General features: G+C 35.7%; 1 protein-coding gene across 4 annotated transcripts; it reads right to left on the bottom strand.

Moving 5' to 3' along the window:
* Positions 1-4,593: 4,593 nt before the first annotated feature.
* LOC135633626 (uncharacterized) lies at positions 4,594-25,058 on the bottom strand. Of its 4 annotated transcripts, none has more exons than XM_065143315.1 (16): positions 24,889-25,058; positions 24,525-24,776; positions 23,773-24,004; positions 22,899-22,978; positions 20,766-20,804; positions 18,969-18,987; positions 13,431-13,487; positions 12,587-12,714; positions 12,448-12,516; positions 9,294-9,379; positions 7,535-7,644; positions 6,517-6,567; positions 5,720-5,778; positions 5,580-5,624; positions 5,219-5,293; positions 4,594-5,140 (listed from the first exon to the last, which is right to left on the bottom strand). In XM_065143315.1, exons 2-16 carry the CDS (start codon positions 24,696-24,698, stop codon positions 5,024-5,026), a joined length of 1,341 nt encoding a protein of 446 aa, XP_064999387.1. In that variant the 5' UTR covers positions 24,699-24,776; positions 24,889-25,058; the 3' UTR covers positions 4,594-5,023. The 4 variants fall into 4 exon arrangements, with proteins under 4 accessions (XP_064999387.1, XP_064999388.1, XP_064999390.1 ...); XM_065143316.1 differs by having other exon boundaries at positions 24,525-24,766; XM_065143318.1 differs by lacking the exon at positions 5,219-5,293.
* Between the last annotated feature and the right edge of the window lie 242 nt (positions 25,059-25,300).

Here is a 25,300-nt window from a genome sequence, read left to right as displayed (position 1 = left end):
ATTAAAGCCTCTTTTATTATTTCTACGTGCCCTTCCAGCTTGATTTCTACGTGTATGTACTCTTTCTTGAGCAATTACTCCAACAAAAATTCTTTATTCCATATCATAGTTTTCTAAAAAAGAAGGGGCTAAAATTCAAGTTTATCAATAAATTAAAAATCATTATCAGCAAAACTAACATTTTTTCATTGCTAAAAATAATCATTATCAACCAAATCGACATAATTTTACTTATTGGAAAAAAGAAGTCTTCAAGAACAGGAAATTTTCTGCCAATAATCTATTTTCTCAAATTGAAATATCATCATAAACATTCAATTACGCTGCTAATTGAAGGTTAATATTTATCTGCTAAATGAAAAAAATTGTTATGGTTAAACACTGGACTTGGAAGAAATCATACATTGGTTGCACCAGAGGGGCCATGACAAGGTTGCAACATTTTACAACCTATCAAATATTATACAAAGAGAAGATATTGGTTCCATGACAAATTCATCAGCCTCAACATTTGATGAAGACAATAGGTAAAAGAAGTATCCTTTGATATAGAACAAAGAGAAATGGCATACCATGATTAGTCCGGGAAATGAGGGCATCAGCAACCAATGTTAGATCTTTAATGGGTGATCTCTTAGATAGATAATTAAGCCAAATTCATCTCTTAACAAATTAGGCAGGTTATCTGCCAGAAAAGTTATAGAACCCCAATAATATTCACATGGACAAAGGTAACAACATTCTTCTCTCCCTTTTCCTTGCAACCCATCGATGCCTAGAAATCTTAAGGCATGTCGGAAGAAGAATTCCGAGGCATACAAAAACAGCTGAAACCTTGAAGTATCTGAAGTAAAGTGCTGCATAACAAGACACTATGAGCAAGACAAATACTACAGCACATGTAAGAGCCAACGCAGCATCCCGTCTGCACAACATCAGAAAATCATCAAAGATATGGTCAAGCATGATCTTATAATTAAAATGTAAAATTAACAAATTCCAGAAAAAAACTAAGAAATACCAATTAGTAAACAGATCAATCAGAATAGTTTTACAGGTTTAGGCATGCATGGAGATAATGACATAAATAAGCTCTTCAATTTTCATCCTGTCTTCAAGTTGCATTTACACTTATTTTCTCAGCCATCAATACAGAAGCTTTGCATCAACTATCCTTTGTAAATGCAGTCGAATGAACTCTAAACATCAAAATGAAGTCCAAAAACAACCCGTATAACTGTGTTTATTATCTTTACCACTTATGTTTAATGTGTCTCCAGATACGGGATCCTTACTCCTAATAACTATAATTTCAGGGGAAACTACCATGCCCCAATAACATCTCAACTTGCTCACCCATAATCTAAAGAGTGCCACTCAACTCACCTATTTTTTGCACCATCAAACATTTAGCCCTCACTCTACCACCTTGCATTGATAAATACAACAATAACAGAAGTTGCACTTATATGTGAAATTTAAGTTGTATTACAAAGGGGCAAATTGTGCACTTAATGATAATATTAAGAAAAAGCTGGGCGTACAAACAGATGAATCAAATTGGTGTACAACATTGATTGGTGAACATATGCATATGAAATGACTAAAATAGGATGCATATTGGTCCTACATTAGTCAAATAGGTGCACAGAAACACCATATTGATGCCATTTCGCACCATAAAATTAGGCTGACACAATACAGTGGGTACCATGCCAGTGCATGTTAAAATTGTGAGATCACTAAAAAAGGATTGGTAATGAAAGTCAGCTCAGTGAGGTGATGAACTAATGGATGAGAGAGAAAAAGGCACTTGGAGGGCAAAATGAGAGAGAGAGAGAGAGAGAGAGAGAGAGAGAGAGAGAGAAGAAAAGTATAATCGACAGGTCCACAAATCAAAAGTCTTAAGGCAACAGGACAAGTTAGGGTAAGGCGAATCTGGTACAGACCATAGCGAAATGGAGTTTTTGAAAGGCCTTTCTTATAAATCATGAAGAGAGGCAAGAGAGTTTCATATTAGACGAATCTTGTGTTTATTTCTTTTAATATCATGAGGCTAGTTAATATGATTCAGCTTTGCTTAACTTTAGTTTTGCGGGGTTAGCAACAACTTAGGTGATTATGTGACTTTATGAGTTCCTGCTCACATTACTAGGCATGAAACATGACAACAATAATGGTCATGAGAGTTGATTGGCTTCACATTGATACCACCTTTGTACTATCAATGTCATGTAAGCACACTGGTAACAAAGGCCCATTGAGTCACACATGGATGCCACATATGCACCACATCAGTGGCATGTCATCTTGATGTAGGCATCACATCACTATTTCATCCCATGTTATTTTCAAATTTAGGTGTCTTGTGACAAGGGCTGCCTCTAATAGAACAAAACACAAGTGAGCTAAGGAACAACCTATACACCACACACAGTAAAAAGGCTACAATAACATCAAGCCACAAGTAGGTAAATAGTAATTTTTCCTGAAATGAAGATGAATCTATAAACTAATCTTTGAAGTTTATACGAGGAAATCAAAGCAATATGTTCTATCAGTTCAATTACACCAAAGAAGGTCAACTAAACAAGAATATAATTAGTTATTAATTTGTTCAAAACCTGCTTCAGATTCTTGGTTTTGTCACTGAATTATCACAAATATCTGGAAAGCATATATATATATATATAATTATTATTATTATTATTATTATTTTTTTTTTTTTTTACAGCTCATATTATGGTTCCCATTATATGTATCAGAATTCATGTCTACCATATCCGGCCTCCCAAATTGATAGGCATCAGGAACCTATGATAAGTGGAACTCTTCTTAAGGACTTTTTAATGAATTCAAAGTAGTGATTGACTATAGTGTAAAGGGAATCATCAAAACTGATATTTATTTCCTTCTCTAATGGAGGTTATGTCCAATAAAAGAAACTTGTGATACCTTTTGGAGAGAAAAAGAAAGAGCAAACTAGCTCCTCTTACACTTGAATTACCCTTTTTCCTCTTAATGAAGTAGAAAATTTAGTTTTCTGTTTGTATGTCGACACATCTTATTTTCCTCAACAATATGATCGGATGTAAAATTAAACTAATCACAAAGTAAACTTCCTGATAACTTAATCTTTAATGACAACATTCAAATTGCAGCCTAGACAAAACTCTCACGTCATGACTAAGGAGCAAAGCTAACACATAGACATGTAGCATTCCATTTATTGTCAAGAGGAGTTAACTTTTCCTTCTCACAAACAAGGGATGAGATCAAACATATTAATCCGTATGTTTCTGTGTTTCCTAACTTTGATCCAAGAACTTTTCAGAAAGTTGAAGAATTCTTTTATTATAAAACCCAAAATCCCACAACATCAGCATGCCTAACATTCTCTAACCATGATTCCCAATGGCTTTACAACTCTCCCATCCATTATAAAGTCAAGAACATAACTCAAGATATAACTCTGAACTCGATTTAAAATAGCAAATACAACATATGGAAAAGATATTTGAAATTAACGAAAACGGAGAACGAATCTACAATTAAATCTCGGCATGACTTAAACAATACCTTCCCAATACATCACGAATTATTCTACGAGTTATTCTCGTGTTTTGAAAGTCTCGACACGTCTAATTCATGGTAATAATCAATGAAACAGTCGCAATCTCCACGAAACTCATGCCAGCTTTACATATTTCTCCTGTGGTTAACCTAAACGACAAGATCTCAAATTGACGAACCATAATTATATCAAGTCAAATCACATATCGAGAGAAGGGCACCGGCCGCTCATCTCCCCACGCGAAATTATCAAGTCAAGTTGACGCGTCCAGCCAATCCGCATATAGCAAAAACAACTAATTTCGAGATCGAAGCGGAGGACGGACCAGGCTCAGATACACAGAAAAAAGGAAAAGAAATCTCGCAGCATAATTCGGGATAATCGAGGAACAGGATGGGACGGGAAACCTGGTGGTGATCTGGGGCTTGGAGGAGAAGGCCGTGAGGGCGCCCCACTTGTGCTGGGATCGGATCTGGTATTCGCGCAGCTGCTCGACGAGCTTGGAGCGGGTGATCATCTCTCTGATCCGCCGTCCCGGCCGCCACGGCCGAGCGCTTCTCGATCCCCACCCCGCCCACCCCCCGAGCGAGCAAGACGAATGAAAATGAACAAATTACGAGAAGAATTAACGAACCAAGTGGGCCCCCCGCCCCGATGTGTTTAGGGTGTAAACGGGTCGGGCCCGAAAACGGCCTCCGGATCCTTTCACACGGACGTCGTCGGCACCCGAACCACATGTTAAGATAGGGCGAACGGGTCGGGCACGATGATGCCCGGGGTGTGCTCGGGGCTTATCTATCAAATATCAACTTGAGAAAAGACTCAAACAATGGTTATGTAATTGCCGTTCTAAGAAAGAGAAAAAGAAGAACAAAAAGGAATTGTTAAATAATACTAATTAGCTTAAACTAGGATTCTCTTATGTGTTGTCAGAGTGGGGGTATCATCACATGTTTTGGCTGTAACGTGTTTAGACAAATGTTTCCAGGAATAATTTAGAATGAGATACAATGTACCGATGCATGTAAAAGCATTTAAGATTAAGATGAACAAACCAGATTGATCTTTCATATACAAACGAGAGTGGCAGCAAAGGCCAGAATCATCGAAAAGATATATTTGTACGTCGATGTCTCTCACGAACCCAGAAACGACGACAGTGGATACCCACTGCCTCGACCACTTGGGGACCAAAACTTCACGCACGTTTGTCGAGACAACGAGATTTGGATCTGTGAGAATAGGGTACAAGTCAGAGCAAGAAGAGCTCGATATGATTGGTGATACACTGGACAGCAACATATCACCCAAGTTTCTGCACTTCTGCGCATTGATTCACTGCGAGAGTTTACCCGCCACCACTGTCCTCCAGCTCTTTAATGCCTTTTTTTTGTTGTTGTTTTGTTATCACCTAAATTGAGGGGGAGTAAACAGATCAACAAGAAATCATCACGTCTTAAGTTTGTTCCACAAGTAAGCTGCTCTTCTGATTATTGGATCTGGCGAGAAGCCTTCTGCATATGCTCCAAGGGCTCTCAAGAGGGTGATGAACTTGTCGCCATTGTCCTGTTAAATATAACCCAGGCATTAAAATTAGTTGACAGATCGAATGACCAAAATACCTCTGAGAGAACACTAGAAAACCTGTGGTTTCTGAAACACTAGGTCAGGTGTCTTAAATGGAACCATGTAAGATGGAAGATCAGAGCGTAACGTTGCCTGCCACACCATTACAAAATTTTTCACTGTTAGAAGCATTATCCCAATCCTTACCAATATATGGAACTTACGCAAAGTAGAGAAGATTGAACTGCACGCAAGAACAGTGTACAAAAATCCATCAATCATCAGTGAACATCTTTAGGGGAACAGGTAACCCTAGTTGTACCAGTGAGGACTGACTACTGAATACGAGAACACTATGAACTTTCAGTAGTTATTAAGAAACTATTCAACTAGCTCCTTCTCGTGCAAGTAAAAATAACTATAGAGACAAAGGGATTACCAAGTTCTTGCAAAGAACAGCCTGATCAGCACATGCAATTAAGGCCTGCAAAAGGCAGTTTGAAAGAATATTATTGCATGCCATTCCAAAGATGGTTAACAATCCAACGATACCCAGAAAATTATTCTGAAAGAATACACCTTTCTAATACGCTCATCATCAACTTGATCAACACACAATAACAAATTCTCCAATGAACCTGAGAGCACACATGAAAAACATATGCATTCAGTTGAATAAAGCAGATTTCTGAAGCTCGAATATTACACATGGAAGCAAAATTGACACCAAAATATTCAGCTAACAACATCAATAGATCAGCATGGTAAATGCACCAAGATGCTTGGGTTAGGAAAATGAAGTGCCACAGCATGTGTAACAATAAAAAGCAAGCAATGGTAAGGATACTATTCTAAAAGTAAAATTTCCTTCTGACCATTTATACAAATTTTTTGAGGCTTTGGAGACAGCACTAAATTCCTCAACATTCAGGACCTCTTTTTTTGGCAGTATCAATTGGAAAATTTGCTGAATGCACAAAATGTTAATTGCATGGATTATGATACTGTCTATACTTGTTAGGCATATAAACAGATATGAACTGTCAAATGGCAAACTAATGTCCTATTCCATTTAGCCCACACAAGAAACCTTAGCTATCAATATAAAGCATGTTCACAGCTACCAATTTCAAGCAACAAGCTTCTGGAAATCAACAAGTCCTATAAAATGATAACTACAGAAGAACATCTATTTTTACTTTAAAAAGAGTGACCCAAACTTTTCAAGGTTCATTAAATGCTGGATACAATCAAAGTTGTCTTAAATGAGTAAATGAGAGCAACTGCTGCGTACTGCATAACCACATCACATTGCCAACTTTGTATTTTTATCATGCATATCACAATGTTTCCTAAATGGAGGAAGACGAGCATACCAAACTTAGTAATCAATTTCAAAGCATTCACATCTCCAATGCCTTCAACTCCTGCATAAAAGCTTAGTTTGAATATATTTAGTAGTATAATTGCATCAAAGTATTCATTTAAAGAAATCATTTAGACTACACAAGAAACATGAATCAGTGTCTCTTTGTCGCTTCAGATAAAGAGTTTCTAGAGCAAAACATGCAATGAGAGATGACTGCAGCATGCATCTGATAGAAAAAATGCTGGTGAATTAGCTTGGCTTAAATTATCTTGTATTTGGTGGAAAAGAATTAAGTGGTCTTCCCAAGAATAGTAGTTCTTTTGGCAATATGGATTGCAATGTATTATTTTGCAACCATAATGAATAAGTCGAATCATATTTCTTCAACAAGTTTATTAGTATGGCTCTGAGGTGATTTCTGCTAGAAAAATAAAAAATCTCCTCTGCCCATTCATGAATTGTTGGCATCTTTAAGTACTCAGTTCCTCTAAGAGTCAATTGGAAAAGCTTATAATGTCATCTCTTAAACGAATAGAAATAAATTTATGAACAACCAATAAGTAAAAAATTTTAGCAAGTCAACTTAGAGAGGTTTACAAAACAGGAACCACCAGAACGAAACTTGGACTAAACCAAGGGAACATTCCCCCTTGGTTTGTGATTAACTAAAAGCACCAAAATATCCGCAACATAACAGCTTAAACTAACTTCATCTAAAGGTATCAATTAATGAAACTTGTTCCAATCTCTTTCTATAAAAAAGGCATAACCGGTGCAAAAGGCTCCCACCAATTTGGGGTATGGGGAGGATTAATGTACTACGTAGCCTTACCTCTAGAGTGACTGTTTCCCAAGTCACAAAGGCACAACCTTACCATTGTAACAAGGCCCGCCCCTCTAAAATTAAAATTTCTAAGAAATATTACTGAAGATACAACGAATTTGGAACACCATCTTCTAGGTATCTCAATAAGCATCAGTAATTGACAAATACAGGAGATTGAGAACTCATATGCAACTAAAACCTGGAATATTGTCAGACTTGTCACCAGCAAGAGCAACAACATCAACAAACTGGAAAGGTTTTAGTGCACCATATCTTTTAGCAAAGTCTTCCAATCCAAAGGATACCATCCTATACAAAAAAGCCAAGCTATTAGAATGAACTTTGCATCAAGAAAAAATGAAAAAAGAAAACTCAAGTGTATATATATATATATATATATATATATATATGATAAAACATGAGTATGCTAGAATTGATGAAAAGGGGCATCAATTACTTTTGCTTTGAAATTCCATCAGAACCTGATAATGGGCATGATATTCAGTTTCTTTCACAATAGTGACAGGACGATTTCTAAGACTCATGACCCTAAAGGTTCCAATACAAGCCTATATGAGTGTTATAAGATGTGCAAGAAAGTTAATGTAGGTCCACGTCAGAAAAATACAATAAGAAGCCTATATGAGTGTTATAAGATGTGCAAGAAAGTTAATGTAGGTCCACGTCAGAAAAATACAATAGGAAGCCTATATGAGTGTAATAAGATGTGCAAGAAAGTTAATGTAGCTCCATGTCAGAAAAATACAATAGGACTTTAGAAAGCATCTGATCCACCATTAAGTAAAATACAGCTTTTATGAAGTTCAAATTGAACTTGTCCCACCTAAGTAGAAGGTATCCTTGGATAATACAGAAAGGAGAGCCTGACGGATTAACTTATTCCTTTTAGAGCCCTCATATTTTAACATCACATGCTAGTTGGGCTTAAAAAAAAAAAAATGAACACTTTAGAACAGGGTTTCTAATGGAAACAGAGATCAGAAGATTAACAAGGCTATGCAGTCAAAAGCACAATAAAGATGGATCAGATGAGAAAATTCCCAAATGCTAGTAGTAACTTAAAGAAATTATGCCTACAATAGGTTACAATCTATGAAGCATAGAGTCAGAAAATACGGACACCAATGGAAAAAGGACAAAACTAGAGTCCAGAAGGACCAAGATTATCATTAGTTCAAGTGGGACGTAAAAAAAATGAAGCTCATGATACTGCAATCTGAGAAATATACTGTCTTTTTAGGGAAGAACCACACTTTGTCTGGATAGAAGTGATGAGCAGATACAAAAGCACTGATTCGAAGGAAAATGAGGAGACATGAAAGTGCTAATTCTAGAAGAAAATTCAGTTCAAACAAGCAAAGTGGTTACCAGATTCATCAAAAAGACATCATATCACATGAGTTCCAGTTACTTTCAAGTAATTTGTAATATTTTGCTAACACCATAACACAATCAGCAAAAGACAGGCAAGAGTACACCTTTAGTAGGGAAAACCACTTTGAATAAAGCAAAATTCTCACTAGATGCATTAAGCCGATGCTGAAAGGTTTAAATGCCAGAAATGCTCAGCTTTATGGTGATATTTCTTGGTAGTAACCAGCAAAATACAAGCAAGATCGCATCATCATCATCAGTGAACAGAAGAGTTATCAGATTAACCAGAGAAAAGTAAAAATATCAACAAAAAAATTAATAGATTTTTACAACCAGCCATCAGTCTAAAATCAAAACTCTAAGGTTGATGCCAAGTTACTACCAAAAGCAACATTAGGCAACAAGAGAATCTGCCCAAACAACTCAAAGGATAACTAGCAGCGCTATATCATAAAGCAACTCATCATATCCCTTGACTTGGAGATTGTAAAAGTAGACATAACAATCTTAGCTACTGGAGCAATATTCATATCGTCTGACACAAAAACAACTAGAATACTAACCCTGGTCCACGAGAAGCAATTCGTAGGAGACGTAAAGACGGCGAAATTATTTGAAAAAAATCTTTATCTGGAGATACAACTCGCACCTGTAATAACATAAAATGTGTTAAGAGCTAAGACAAACTTAACACTCGTAAATCACATAAGCAGTACATATGCATGTGGAACTGATACCTAAATATATACGCAAATGTGTAAGAACATATTTATTTGGAGTCAAGAAGATTGCAAAATTACCAGTCCAACCAAATGTTTCCTTTTTTTCCGTTTCACATCTTTTGAATAGGTAATGCTGTCATATCTTTATCGACTACTACAACCTACCAACAAAAATGATATAATAGACTATATGAATCTCTCCTTGCATCTAATTTACAAACTATCACTTGAATTAGAGCCACTTAAGTCTTAACTAACTCCTGAGTCCTGACTGCTATCCTCAAAACATGTTAGATTTTCTTCTTCTCTTTCTTCGCACTGCAATAATGTGGCAAATTTATGCTTTGGAAGTCTTTAAATACATATTTCCAGGCAATCTTGGTAGCTTCTCAATGTCGTGTTGTTTGGTGCCACTCCTATGTTTGCACTGATCACCTAACTAATTCTGCCTAGTTAGGGTTCTTGCAACTTTAAATGCCAAAATCAGTACAAATGTCAAAATATAAAAACACCAAAAATCAATCAAAATTAGCTTACTCTACAATCAATACTAAGTCTCAAGCTTTAAGATGGCATAAGTCTCATTGATAACTTTAGCCACCACCAGAAAGCAAGAATGAAGACATGATGGTTTCTTTCAATAGAACTCTTTGGTATCAGTATGCAAACAAATTGCTTAAAAAGAATTGGAGATTTTTAAGAAAAAAAGGCCACCGTAGCACCAAACAACTATATGTTTCTCAATTCATAAACAAATACACCATATAACATATATATTGTATATACAGCTGGTGTGGAATTTGAGAAGGATAAAACTACAGCCCTATCTAGCAGAACCAGGGTTTGCTGTACCAATGTGTACCACTCGAGATGGGTGATATGTACCAGTCGGATAGGATATCGGTACGCAGACCGCCGTCTACCGGGCGGTACCAGTTACTTGACCCTGTATCAAGCGATACACGGTCTGTACCGAGCAATGACAGTCGAAATCTGACTATTACCGATATGTACCGATCGGTAATGATCGGATTTTGACCATTACCAATCAAAGGCTGAGACTGTCCTATTTCAAACGATCAATTTGACCGTTTGAGGCTTAGAAAAGGGTTTTTAAATCCTTTCCTCCCCCCTCTTTCAACTCATTACACTCTTTCAATCTCTTAAGCTCTCTTAAATTCTTTAAACTCACATCTCTCTCTTAAACTCAATAAAATTATGATTTGTCAAGTGGATCATATTTACGAGAATAATTTAGAAGGATTAAGAGGAAGAACACTCTAATCAAGAGGTATGTATTCTCTTTCTAGATTTTTGTTAATTTATGAGATGATTAAGCATATTCTATGTAGTGTATGACTTAATATCTAATATGTTGTTTGATATGTTTTTTTTGGTAGAATAGTCTTAACCAAGGAGTTATTAAGGTTTTTAATATTATGATTAGTGTGTTTAATATTAATTTTTTTTAATTAGATACTTAATAGGTCAAATCTTTATATTTTATGCATATTAAGAATTGGATCATATGTTTGTGATGGTATAATAAGTTTAATTAGGTTTTAATTAATTTTTTTAATACTGTGGTTAATAGTTTTAATGATGATTTTATCAAAATTTGATTGATATTAGGTCAATTCAATATAATCAAAAAATATATACGATACTATTCTTTCCTAATTTACATTATTTTTGCTAAAATTATACTAAATTTATATTTACTTCTAAATTAAAAACCCTAATCTAACTTTTTTCTATTTTTAGGTTTTTTATGATTTTTTAATGATTTTGGACATACTGTCAGTATGCACTAACGTACCATCGATATGCCTCAGTACATACTGTACCGAATAGGACTCGATACACCGGTACAAATTGAAATTGCAAACCTTGAGCTAAATTGACATATGATGGCATGTTTGAGATAGACTAGAAGTTAAACTCATGGCATAACTAACTAGCAAGTAAACTACATATGAGTACCACATTACATGGCCATGACGGTTGAGAGAGCAACGTCATAAGATAGCATGATATCAGTCAGTATATTATAAAATATAAAATGTCCACGGAAAAAGAAACCAACGGCTATAAATCACTTCTGCCTGGCGATGAAATTTCCTGAGAGGTTATAGTTGTTGGCCTAGATGATAGAACAGTGCTGGGTCAGTATAAGAACCGTAATAGGACAATCTCATGTGAACCTCATTATGGGCATCAAATGATAGATCCTTCTAAGCAGTAGACAAGTGAACCAAGATTTTCAATATCAGTCCAATACCAAGTAGATAACATGTTGGGTCAGTATGGTAACGAGATATCGAGCAATACCAGTATTTTGTCAGACCAGTAAGTGCCAGTATCAGCTGAAACAATAATAAAACATATGTACACCAAGCCATATCAAGTCCCAACGCTATTTTTAACCATGATTTTAACACAGTTAACTCCTCTCAAGTAATGTAATGAGCCAAAGTCAGCTAATGTGAAGTCCGGGGTAAGGGAGGGAGCATGAGGATGGGGACAGAATTTGATTTGGTAAGCTTTAGCTTATCATATACCAAGAGAGCCAGCAGCTGACTCCCAAGCACCTGTATACATGCAGTTAGACAGCAAGCACTGTGGACTAAGTTCAGGAATCCAAGTATGAAAGAAGTGTTGTGTTTATATACCATCAGTAAGAATGGTAATGACGACTCCTAAGCTACTCTTATCCTAATGATATGCCACACTTAACAGAAATTACAGCTTATTTTAAAAATTAAAAGAAACATTAGGTAAACAAAATGTTAACTCCATAAATAGCAAAAATTTAAATAACAAAAAAAGATAAAAGTTGATCAGCAAAGGACATATGCCTCCAAGTCTCTTGGTAATTAAATATCCAATGAATGCCAAAACAGGTGCACCATGCTTGTAGTATAATTCTCATGTAGAAAGCAACTGAAGTTTCAATTTTGCCCTTATATTTAATTAACAGGATTTTGAAAATCACCTTATATCCTGTAGAAACACTGTTTACAGCCAAAGTCCCAACTACATCATCAGCTTCAACACCAGGAACCTGCCATTGACCACATTAGAATAAGATACCTCTACAATCCTCACTGACACTATGCAATATTATGATTTACCTCAACCACTTTGATCGACATGGCCTTTATGGATGCTTTAAAATACTGAAGACCCTGAACAACTGTATCGGGTGTAGGATTGCGGTTGCCTTTGTAGGATGGGTATAACATGTGACGGAACGTTAAGCCTTCAAGTAAAGGATTGTTAATTAGAAACACAACAGGAAAATATGGCTCATGAAGTAATGACAGCACTAAAACAAACAATGTCAGGTGTAAAATAGTTGAGAGTAAAGCATCTAAAGCCTTTGTCAAAAATATAATGGGTTAAATGCACACAACTGGAAAAATTGAATCAGATAAGGACCATTGACCTAAAAACTAATCTGCAGAAAACAAAAACTGGGGCAATTAGCACAATCATGGTTTTGAATATTGAGTCAATGTCCAAAAAATTAACCAATAGAGGTGTTACACAATCATCTTTGAATGTCTACAAGCTGATTGATAAAGAAAAATTAAAACTTGAAAAAGCAAGTGCATGATGTTTATTTTCAATATTTTTTATCAGGTAAGATTTATTAAATACCTAAGATTGACATATGCACCATCTACCCTCACCTAATTGAAAAGATAAGCAGTGTGAGCATAAAAGGAAAAAAAAGAAACTAAAGTAAAACAAACATTATACATATATAAATATATGTGTATATATATGTGTGCATAAGAAGTTTACCCTAATAACGTAGCAAGCAATACTAGATATCTAGAACTAGATAAGAGAGCCACAAGATCACCAAAGCTAAGCTTCCTAAAACCACCCAGATTTGCATTCAGCCGCTCATATTTACGCAATATAGCTTGCCTTCACCATTCTATTAAACGATTGGAAGGTACATCTTACCTTTTGCCATGTAACATTCTTTGGATGGCATAGCAGTAGTGTGACCATATGGAACTCCTGAAAAAAAAAAGTTGGGCCACTGATATGTCACTTAACTTGAAAATTCTTAGTCCCCTCTAAAAAACTATGACGCTAGGAAGGATCATCAGACAACATGTGCAATGCAGTTTACTAAGAAATAAGCAACAAACTTATACTGTAATCAAAGCAGTTGGTCAAATTGGATTATAATAATATTTCTCTACTGTTTTACTATAATGGATAGGGATCAGCTCAGATTAATTCCCATGAAGTCATGATGCCATAAACATACAATCAATTATATCCACACTGATGCTAGGAACTAGAACCAGCATAAGAAGAGCACCCTGATGAACAAATATGGTTGCACATTTCTGCAAGCTTGTTATCAGCAAAAAGAAAAAGGCAAAACAAAGAAGAGCCAATATAGCATCTAATAACCCTATATAACATGGTTCGCTCCTGAGAAATTCAACACTAGGCACAAAAACACACTGGAAGTAACTTGTAGCCATTATAGCAATGTCAGTACAGATATGACAAGGGTGCCAAACTCTAAAGAGACAATCATGTGTAATTAACCGTCTTTTCTGCAGCTGAACATGAACTATCAGATTAATAGATTATTATGCTAACAAATTTGAAGTTCAAAACAGTGATTTAAAAAGGCGCCAGGGTGCTCGCCTAAGCACTCGGGTGAAGCGAGGCGAGGCTCGAGCGCCTCGCACGATAGCCAGGCAACGCGCTTTAGTGAAGCGCCACCTAGGTGGTTTAGGCACCCGGTGCCTCAAGCGAGCACCTAGTTAAAGCAAAGCAACCAAACCAGATGATTAACTCTAGTTCGGTTAAATAGTAACTTAGTTGGTTCGATTGAACCAACTAAGCTAAATAGTAAAACCCCACCCCAAAAAAAAAAGAAAAAGCGACCCCGACCCATAAACCCTACTTTGCTGCACCGACTCACCTCTGCTCCAGTCGTCAACACACAGGTTCAATGCTTCCTTTACTGCCAACGGATAGATCCGAAAGTCTAGCTTTCGTGCACAATTTCCTCCACTACTGTAGCTTCCGTCACCGTCATCCGAATATTTCTCCGTCACTACTACTGTCGTCCGCAGCTTCCTTCGTCACCACTATCGTTGTCTGAAAGTCCCTCCGTCACCGTCACCCTCTCCTTCCCCACATTCCATCGTCGATAACTCTTTTCTTCCCCTCTAAATACTGTTAAAAGTATATTATTAATCCTCAACTGATATTAAAATTACCCTTTAGTGTTAACTATTGTTACCATATAGTAGTCCCTATTTAGCACTGGTAATCTCTATTTATTTAGAATAGTTTTTGGGGTTTTCATTACAAGTGCACAAAGGAATTTAGAAGATTCATCAAAAAATTCAAAAAAAATTCTGCTTGGAAATGCAATTATCTAAAGGATCCTAAAGATCTTAATGCAGTTACTTGCATCTTCTGTGACAAGATTGTTAGAGGTGGCATTTCCGTGCAAAACAACATCAAGTAGAGAACTTCAAGAATGCATCAGCATGCAAAAAGCGTCCACCTAATGTAAAAGAAGAGTTGATAGCTTAAATGACTAAAAAAAGATGCAAAAGAATGAATCTTATACGATTTTATCCGAGGATAATGTTCAATATATTAGAGATGATGGTGAAGAAAAAGATTATTCAAAAAATGACAATTCCTATGAGAAAAGAATATATAATAGAAAAGGAAAAGAAGCTATGATTCTTAAAAAGAGTAAACAAGGACCGATGGACTTATATGTATATATATGTGTGTGTGTGTTTGTGTGTGTGTAAAGGATCACAGAAGCAACAATGTCAAACAAATACAACAATTAAGATAAACAAATATAAGTGATGCTCGTAATAAGGATACAAGGGGAACAACAATTAAGCACATTATGAAACAGTATTAATTTAATCTCATTGCAAGACATTGATGGTTCAAATGAGTGGTTAGTAAGGGGAAATGGGAGTGAACTTGCAAGATGTTGAAATGAGCTTGTATTTGAAGATGACAGCTTAACATGGAGAGATATGGCAAGAGCATTAGGTATTGGAGAATTACAGACATATACAAAATAGATAACGAAGACAAAAATGAGTACAAAAGCCTTAAGTTAATCTCCTGCCATTGTTGGAGAGGAGGAAACATATTTTGATGAAGTTGAATAAGAGGAAGAGAAAGATGATATGTTTACGAATGACGATATTGATTATGATAATGATTGAATTTGATGTAAAACTTCATTGTTTAGAGTCTTTGGATATTTTTGTTATTAGAAGATGGATAATATAACTTAATACTTTAGATCTTTTCAATTTAATGATATAGTTTTATTTATATAATTATATTTATCAATTATATTATATATTTTTTATATTTTAATATTTCAAAGCATCTCACTTCGTTCGGATGAGCACCTAATGCCTCGAGCATTTTGAGACCTTGGCGCCTAGCACTTTTTAAAACATTGGTTCAAAATTTCCAATCACATAGAAATCGTACCACTAGAACCAATCAATAAGCAAGGAATCTATATGGTTTTTTCATTGTTTCATCTCAAAAAGACATAAGGCAACTATGAAAGATATAGGGAAAAGGAAACCAGCACAGAGAAACTAAACCAATTTAGATAAGCAGGAGATGTCAGCAAAGAAGTAACCAAATCACATTAAAGTTGAAACAAATCAAAACATCTTCTAAAACACCTAAGCAGCCATAAGTGGAAATCCAAACAATATCTGCATTGCTTGCAAACAAAAATATGCTGAACATAGGTGTTTAAACCAATCCAATTTGCTAATTTACATAAGAAGAGGAAACATTACAAATTGTAAATCTACCACTTGATGAGATCAGGGGAATCATCAAGTTTCACTAGGTATCCAGAAGTACGAGACTAGCTAATTGAAGATTTTAAATGCATTAGGTTAGGCTGATTGAAAGGCCTAGAATCATACCAAAGGCTTGATTAAAATGACATAAAGCATGAACAACTGAACTAAGTTGGTAATGACATGTCATAGAACAGGAGCATAAGTAAACCCTTGTGAAATAACAGACATAATTAAGTTTATTTTTATAGCGGCATAACTTTACTGAAAGCCCATGTCAACATTCTTTTACCATTCCTACATTGATCGACACATGCTGCACTCATCTAGACTCACATGGATACACCTATACAACCCCAAGTCACAAGTTCATAGAAAGATGAAGTTGCTACTTTAGTATTTGATGTGACTTGTTCACTCTAGTGTTGCCAACTCAGTCGCCCTGATGAGAGATGGACCAAAAGCATTAATAAATATAAACATCCAAGCATATGAAATATCTCATGTTTCTAAATAAGATATACAGATCATATAGATAATATAAAGATGCACCATATGATGAAAAAGCATACACTATGGTCACATTCAAGTACACTCTTTAAGCTGTTAAATTTGCTCTCTTCCCAATGAACATCCTTCAAAAGATAAATGCGACAATTTTTTAAGGAGTCACTGGAAATCTTATGGAACACCATTTTTTTAAGGAGTCCACGACTAATGATACGATCACAATGACCTCATTTCTGTGCTATTGCAAGTATGCATCAAATGTCAAGGACCTGAACCTCATCAAATGTCAATTTCCCAAGATAATTACTTTTCTATTGGTGGATTGTGAAAACTGAAGACTGATTGCCGCAAAATAGCTTTATGCCCATCAAAACATGGAATAACAGATCGTAACACTAAGACCACAAGAACATCCCAAAAATTAAGAAACAAATCCATATTGTAGATAATAAATATAGTATGTCTATATAGTTATTTTCTGTATAACACTTCCCTTAGGTACATAAGCAAAGCAAAGATAGCCAGGGACAATGGGAATAAGCTGCAAACATTCGGTATGACATATGCTTCCTCATAACAAGCATAAAACAGTACAGTAGGTTCCTTGGAAGTCTTGTTCTATGCTGAGTATGAGAGTAGCAGCATCATCATTTATTATTTTTAATAAAACAAGAGAAAAGAAATGATGGAAAAAGAAACATATTTGCAAATAAATGCAGGACAAGAAGTTAAAAGACATTCTTGAAGAAATAAATCATAAGGGCTACATTACGAGAAACACAAAATGCAACAATGCAGACCAAGAAACCATCAATGAACTTGAAAAAGAAAGATATTATCAATCAATTGAATCATGATATCCAGAAACAAGAGCTGAAAATATGCTGGGTTAACATAATATGAATGTGCAAGCTAACAAAAACATGCTCATTTCTGAAAGAAATGAAAGAAGCAGATGCACCACTATTATGGTATTTAAGGAGAAAAGAAAACCTGTCCAGGCAACAATAAGAAAATGCATGCAAAGCTTAGAAGAGTTACTTACTTCATAGCAATATGGTCAAATATGCAAGAAGTTCAGAATTTAAAAAAAAATTCAAGAATGTTGACATATTATCACAAATAATCTGCCAAGTTATTAGCAAACAAAAACACAATACAGGAAGAAGAAAAAGAAAACACAAGTTAGTCACTACTGGCATATGACAAACAGTTCTCGGAAGAATCTTGCTGTATCAAAGATGAAAAAGATTAATAATTACAGTACAATTACACATGTAAGAGTTATGTTAGAATTTACATTTAATGAGTAAAATGTATGTTTGAATTTATGAAGTTATTAATTTGAAAGGCAATCCTTTTACTGTGTAAGTTTCATAATTACACATCCAAGGTTCAGAAGCTGTGCCGAGTGACTCTTTACCGTTGCCCCTTTATTGCCTCTATCTCTTGGAACCTTTTTATTAAGCAATAGTCCTTCCTGATGTAAACATGAATACCTTGGAGAAATTCAAAAACTCACTTAGTACTATAAAAGTATAAATCTTCTTAACTTGACAAACAAGGATAGTAAGAATGTGGCATCAAATCCTTTTTAGTAGGCACATTGTTCCCTCTCTAGCCTCGAGGTTGAACTTGAATCTCATGACTCGTGAAAAGGCTGACTCTCCCCAATCCCATTCCTGGATCCACTCCACCATTAACTTCCTAAGTTGAGACCAATGATGACCAATCATTGCCCATTTATTGAAAAATATAGATCACAGGAACAGCCAAGTCACCAAAATTTGTCCACTATATTATGAGAGGTCATTTTAGTACTTGCTTGGACACCTGCTTAATTGTCAAAGGTGCAACAGTCAAACATCATCTTCCATGATAATAACTTTTAGCTCCAAAAAATATGTTGGCCCATTACATATTTATTTGCAATCAAGTCAACCTACTCGAAGTCAATATAAAACGGAATGCAGAAAATCCACTTATGGATAATATAATAAATCAGGAAGTCAACAAGGCAGATGCATTTTGCCCAAAATCAAAAGAAGATCAGTATTTTGCAAGCACAGCAATGAATTATGTTTTACAGGATGACTTGGAGAAACTAATAACTGAATGAAGACGTTCATGGTTGAAGTACACATCTCACCATCATAGTCAAAAATCACCTGCATCAAAGAGAATTTCATCCATAACTTTAGAAAATCAAGTAGAAGATGAGAATACAAGGACAAGGCAAGATAAGGATGTTATATAATAGCATGTAACACAAAAACAATCAGAAAGAAGCCAAGTTCACAGATACCATAATATGAAGCTGAAGGGAAATATGATTAAAAATTAAAGAAGTATGAAACAAAAGATTTGGGCAGATCAGGAATACAAACATGCCAAGAAACATAAATCAGCATATCAGTCATCTTTATTTATTTTTGCTAGTCCTATGATACACAAGAACTTAATATTTGCGCCCTTCTAGTGAAATAATATGTAGTTTGTCACCTGGAAGCAACAATGATCCAAGAAGATGCTGCTCTAGCTTAAGAAATGTTTTGGACTTCTTGTTAGCGCTTGAAGGTCTCTTTGTAAGAAATTCAAAACAACCGTAACCAAGAGTTCTGAGTCAGGGGAGGGGTAAATTAAGAGGCATAATCATGGTAAATAATTATATGTGTGTTACCATCTTGACCTTGTCACACACTCCAGCTGCCACAATACTTGGGCTCACTTCTTGTGAAGCCCAACATAAGTTTAAGTTAAATTCAAGAGATAAAAGGTTTTTCAATTCAACCTACTTCAGATGGGATAAACTAAATTCACAGAGTTTTGCATTACTTCTCCTAATCTTTAGTAGAATTGTCAATTGATCTCCATTATTTTTCTAAAATCGAGGCAGTAGCCTTAGGAAGCATCAGCACAAGGAGATTTAGTTGAATAGCTTCAATATATTCTGAGTTGTTTATGGGCTTATATACAAAAGTCATTCCATATGTTATTATTTTTAGATTATAGACAATGTTTCTAGTGGATTCCACATATCTAGCTCTATTATTCTCTTTCTCCGTATGTCCTTCAATGCCAATTCAATGTCTTTCTGTTCTCTCAAAACTAGAGGCTGTCTCACTTCTTTCCTTTGCGCTACCAGTCGGTTGCTCCTTTTTGCACTTAATTTCTCTTCTGGCAGGTTAAACATCAACATAGACCTCTGCTTACAGAATAGAACCTCCATCACTCAGATGCTTTAGAAGCCTCCTAAGTTTATCGCCTACCATCTTTGAACAGGACATGTAAGCTACATGAATGACCATAACATAACGCCATCAGATATATGCTCATTTTGACAGCTCAGACAAAAGAATTTTCTTAGATTCAGTGGTTATTTACTTTTTATAAGTAACCAAAGTTTGTGAGAATGGGAACAACGACAAGAGCTTGTGTTTTCAGATAGAACAGGTAAAAAGAACATCCAAAGCTACCACTCTCTGGAACATTATGGCTTCTATTCCACCATATCAAATATATTCGAAGTGACACCTCAAATGCATGCCACTTCATCTGAGACAACCTTTAAAACCCTAATGAGTACGCCATGTCATAATAAGAACCTCATATTTGATTGCATGTACGAGATAAAATTTTGTGGTTGAGGTGAAGAGCCAGATATTAAAAAAAGCTATCCCTATCAGTAGATAAATTAACTCTTAAAGAAAAAAAGGCATATATACTGTAATAAACAAAGTCCCACTTGATTTAAATCCTATATGATCGTTACTCAATATCAGTTAACCAAAAAAAAGCTGAAGTACAGGAAACTCAATCGTTAAAAACTATACTATAAAAATGTTAATGTATTCTCAAGAAGAGCCAAATTTAACATACCATGATATGAAATATGAAACATGAAACATGAAAATTTATTAAAATAATTTAGATTGTGTAAACATACCGCAACATGAGAAGGAACAAATTCCAACACGTCTAAAAGCTGCAAAAAAAAAACAGAGACCAGTATCACATCATGAAGAACACTTCAATTAATACCAAAAATAATTTTACTTAAAAGAAATAACTTCAGTTGAAGTAGTTCCATATGTATAAAAATAGAGACACATGGGAACTGGTCAAACCTAGCCTATGTAGAATTTAACCACTAATTACCTCTCTGTCGTAATAAGCAGAAAATCAGATAACAAACAGGTTTCTAACTTAGCACAAACTATTAGTAGGCAAGAAAAAGATTTAACTAGCAATAATGAATCATAAGACACAATCATTTGATGGACATGTTAACTTGTAGTCATAATTATTTTACAAGTTCTGATCCAGCTTATCATCAACCATCCTTTTGTCAAGAACAAAATATATCATGAAATTCAAAAAGAAAACAAAAAAAAATGCTCATCTTAGCAGGAATCCCATTCTTGGCAGCCACAAATTCCCATTTAATCTCTAGGATCAGCATAAAAGGGACTGAGAACAGCTTAGATAAACCAGGAGAAATTGGTCCTGCCAAAAGGCACAAAAGGAGACTTAATAATCTAGAAGCTTCTATAGATGCCACCGAGTTCCATGGATACTGCAACCCTTCAGTCTTAGGTCATAGCAGATCAGATACAGCATATGGGCTTTTGTTAATTTACATGTGATTTTGCACACACAAGAAGACATCCATCTAACCAGACAAAACCTAATTAATATTCTGAATTCACCATAAACAATGGAAAACTGGTTGATCGATCAAAAGCACATTCAATACAAGAACAGTAAAATAAACCTAAGGAAGACTCTTTGCAACAGCTTAATGCACTTAAAAAAAAAAACTGCAAAGAAACATTAACTCAATGGAAAGTAGATTGATAAATTGATAAGGCTCCAACTCATATGATGACATGCTAAAAACAGGTACTGACAGAGCATGCTACAATATTCATTTCCCAGGAAGTTGAAAAATGAGTATTTCACATATGGTCAAAGAGAAGGGAACAGCAACCGAAAGGCCCGATCATTTGCATACTACATAGGCACAGAAGGCAAGCAGATCTATTAAGGCCTATATGCAACTCAACAAAGTAACCAAGATATGAAGCTTTCTCACAATGACTAATCTATAAAATATGACATATCACTACTAGTTAAAAGCTTCCTCATCACCAAGTATCACATAACCAAACTTAAAACTAGTCAAATATCATAAATCAAGGAGCCAAATTTTAGGTCCCCTCAGCGTACTAATAGATATTGTTTCATTGTTTTCCACGTGCCCATACACTAATAGCATATTCTCAGGATCATCAGGATACTATATAGTATATACTATATACCATGTTCACTGATCATGTTCTCACCAATTATAACCTCCAATGTCTTTGAATATTAACTACAATGACAGACAGAATAACCCATGCATGTCGCTGATTGCATCATCATGGAACTAGAAAGTTAATATCTTGGACACTGAGGCAACCAACAATTTGCAAAAATTGGTTCAACTATGCATCGCCTTTTTAGATGACTAATTGTATTGTAGCTGCAACCAAGATTGTGCACTGAGTGAAATCCATAAAAATCACAAGGATAAAATTAAATAAACTATTGTGCACCTTTAAAGAGGAAAAAGATGCCAGATGACAAAAATGTTAGATCATTACTTGATTCATAATGAACCATTATGCTCCATCAGTCTAATAATAAGAGTCGGAACAATGACTTGTTTCAGCAAGTCTAACAATCTATTGGAGATATCAAGATATCAAATCCACCAATTATAAGTAGTGATTTGTATGTGCTTATAACTTCAATAAGAATTTTCAGGCTGAAACACAAATGGTATACATGATAGGCTAGCAACAAAAGTGAAACATGCCAACAAGAGGGGTTGAAGCATGTTACAAATGAGATGGAAAAAGCATACATCATGCTTGGACACTTTGAAATTGAAGTATACAACAGCAACAAAAAAAACAAGCAATGTCCTACCTGTTTGGAATCAGCCACATGGATATTTTTCCACCAATGAGTTACAAGAGATAAGAAATAACAACAAATGATGACATCTAAGTATAAGAGTAACATAACTTACAAGAGATAAAGCCGTAAATATAGTTAAAACCCAATCTGCATTGCCATCAGCATGCTCCAATAGACCATGTTGCAGCTTTGCTACACCAATGGAAAAACAAAAAGATAAGTAAAATAAAAAGGTTACTATCAAAGGGAATTTTGGGTTGTAATGGCAGGCCTACATAGACACATTAATGATAGTAAATTATTTTACTAGACTAAATTTAATTAAATGGTGACATTTAATTAAATAATAAAGGGAGACAAGTGACATAGCCATATTGCCACTATTTAGCACACAAACAAAGCAAAAAAGGGATGAAGAGGTTAAAACTGCCACAAACCATTCAGGCTACGGAGACTTAATGCTAGTAGGAGTAAATAAACCCATTCAAAAACCAATAATGATCGTTAATCCTTAATGGTTTTTTTGTCATTGCGTGTTTTGATCAAGAAGAAAGGACAGCAAAGGGACAACACATCCACTTCCAAACTTCCAACATAAACTGAGCGGAAAATTATGGATCCACTATACCCATTCTAACTAAATACCAATGAGGTAAAATGGGACAGTTAAAAAAGTGTTTGCAAAGCAATATGATTATGATCCATGTTAAAACTTAAACTGTAACATTGATCTTGAAGGATGAAGAGGTTAAAACTTAAACTGGGCCTTGGCTGTAATTATCAGAAAAAACAAAGCGATATGATCCATGTTACTCCACAGGAGCAGCTTTCTAGCCAGTGTGATGTAGCAAGTACAGTGAGTAAATAATGTGCACCCCGTAAATTGAACAAAGCAACCATCAATTATAACATTGATAGAAACATCCTAAAGATTTGAGTATCAAGAAACTATTTAGAACAATAACCAACAGATAAATCCAAATTACCTAGAAGTTTGTAGTAAGACCGGTACATAATTGCAGTTCCATCAACCAACATCACACGATTATTCATTGGATCAATACTAGGCTCGCTTGCCTGAAGCTTAGATGAATCAGTTCCTTCACACTGCACTGCTTTCCCACTTGTGGAAGAATTCAGTAAACTATATTGCAAGGGAAGTCCTTCAGCAGTGTTTGATGGATCTGACTTTGGAAAAATAGGCAGCATGGAGTACCCCTGACAATGGGCTACCAGGTGAGAATTTTGGTAAAAACATTCAAGCATGATATGATTGGATTTTTATAATATGTATATAGTTGATTGAAGAGACATTATTTATAATTTTTCAGCCCAGAATCATAAAACAGTTTGATTAAATAGTTCCCTTTTCACATCAATGGCAAAATTAAGTGTGGGCCTACAAGAATCGATCAAGATGTTCTCCATTCTCTATAGAAGAACCAAATGGCCCACACTTCCAGACTCCCTGCATAACCAGTTAGAAAGGATAACAGTATTCAAGATGATGCGTTGCAAACTGCTCCTACAATTTGGGCGCAATATACAAGCGAAACTATGACAAACGATATACATGTAAGAGAATAATAGAAGCTTTACGGATTTCTCTGCATTATCAGAGTAGAAATCGGAGTTTGCATAAACCATGGTTACCTTTCCTGACAAGTTAATAATCCTGAATCAAGAACTCCTATTGCGATTACGAATAAAAAAGATACGAAGTTCAAATTTCGATTACCCTTTTGGACAAGAAGGTGAGGGGACCATGATGGAACCGGGTCGAGAAACAGCTATGCCGAATGTTGCGACCAGCCTCCAGCCCCGGACGATTCCACCCGCCCAGAACATGAAGATCCCTCCAGGACGCATGGATGCGATACAGCGACAACCGACAACAGGCCATCCGCACCATTATCTCATGCCGAACTCGTCATCTTTGTCAGCAAAGCATCCAAAGAACCACTCCGATACCCTTTTCCCCTGAAAAGAGCTTCGATTCGTACAAAGGTAAGTCGGGTTTGTAGGTTAAAGACCGCCCCGATTTCTCACCCCCGACATCGAAACGGAACAATCAACGCAACAAGAAAGGAAGAAAGAAGTACCCCAGTTGACGAAATGGTGGGAGTTGCGCCTGTGCGATGAAAATATTTCCGACTCACCGAGAAAGAGAGAAAGGGAGCGAGAAAGAGGGAGCCGCCTGGGGTTTTTGGAGCTCAGACACCCACTCACCCAGAGCGAGCGAGAGAGAGAGAGAGGTCTGGGGTTTTCCTGACCTTGGAAACCCACTCGCAGAGGGATTTATTGGCCTCGTGGTTCTAGAGCATCGTGATCGGAACCGAACCGATGTTTGAACCGAACCGGGAATCGACCGGATCAAGTTTTGATTCAACGGTGTCGTCAATTGGTTGGATCATAAATTGAAGAACATATATAAAATAGAGCGATTTATATGAAAAAGGCCATATTCGCTGCTGCGATGTCTCTTTTTCTACCTTCGTGACAACAATGGCACGA

The sequence above is a fragment of the Musa acuminata genome, chromosome BXJ3-3, assembly GCF_036884655.1.
Source record: "Musa acuminata AAA Group cultivar baxijiao chromosome BXJ3-3, Cavendish_Baxijiao_AAA, whole genome shotgun sequence".
NCBI classification, from domain to species: domain Eukaryota; kingdom Viridiplantae; phylum Streptophyta; class Magnoliopsida; order Zingiberales; family Musaceae; genus Musa; species Musa acuminata.
The sequence above is the reverse complement of the archived record's forward strand: the minus strand, read 5'-3'. Positions and strand labels throughout refer to the sequence as shown.

Coding starts and splice junctions, on each gene's coding strand:
- LOC135633626 (XM_065143315.1), bottom strand. CDS start 24,698: ATGGTGCGGATGGCCTGTTGTCGGTTGTCGCTGTATCGCATCCATGCG. Junction 12,715..13,430: donor AGAATGTTACATGGCAAAAG/GTAAGATGTACC, acceptor CTTTACTTGAAG/GCTTAACGTTCCGTCACATG. Junction 7,645..9,293: donor ATTGCTTCTCGTGGACCAGG/GTTAGTATTCTA, acceptor TTTTTTGTATAG/GATGGTATCCTTTGGATTGG.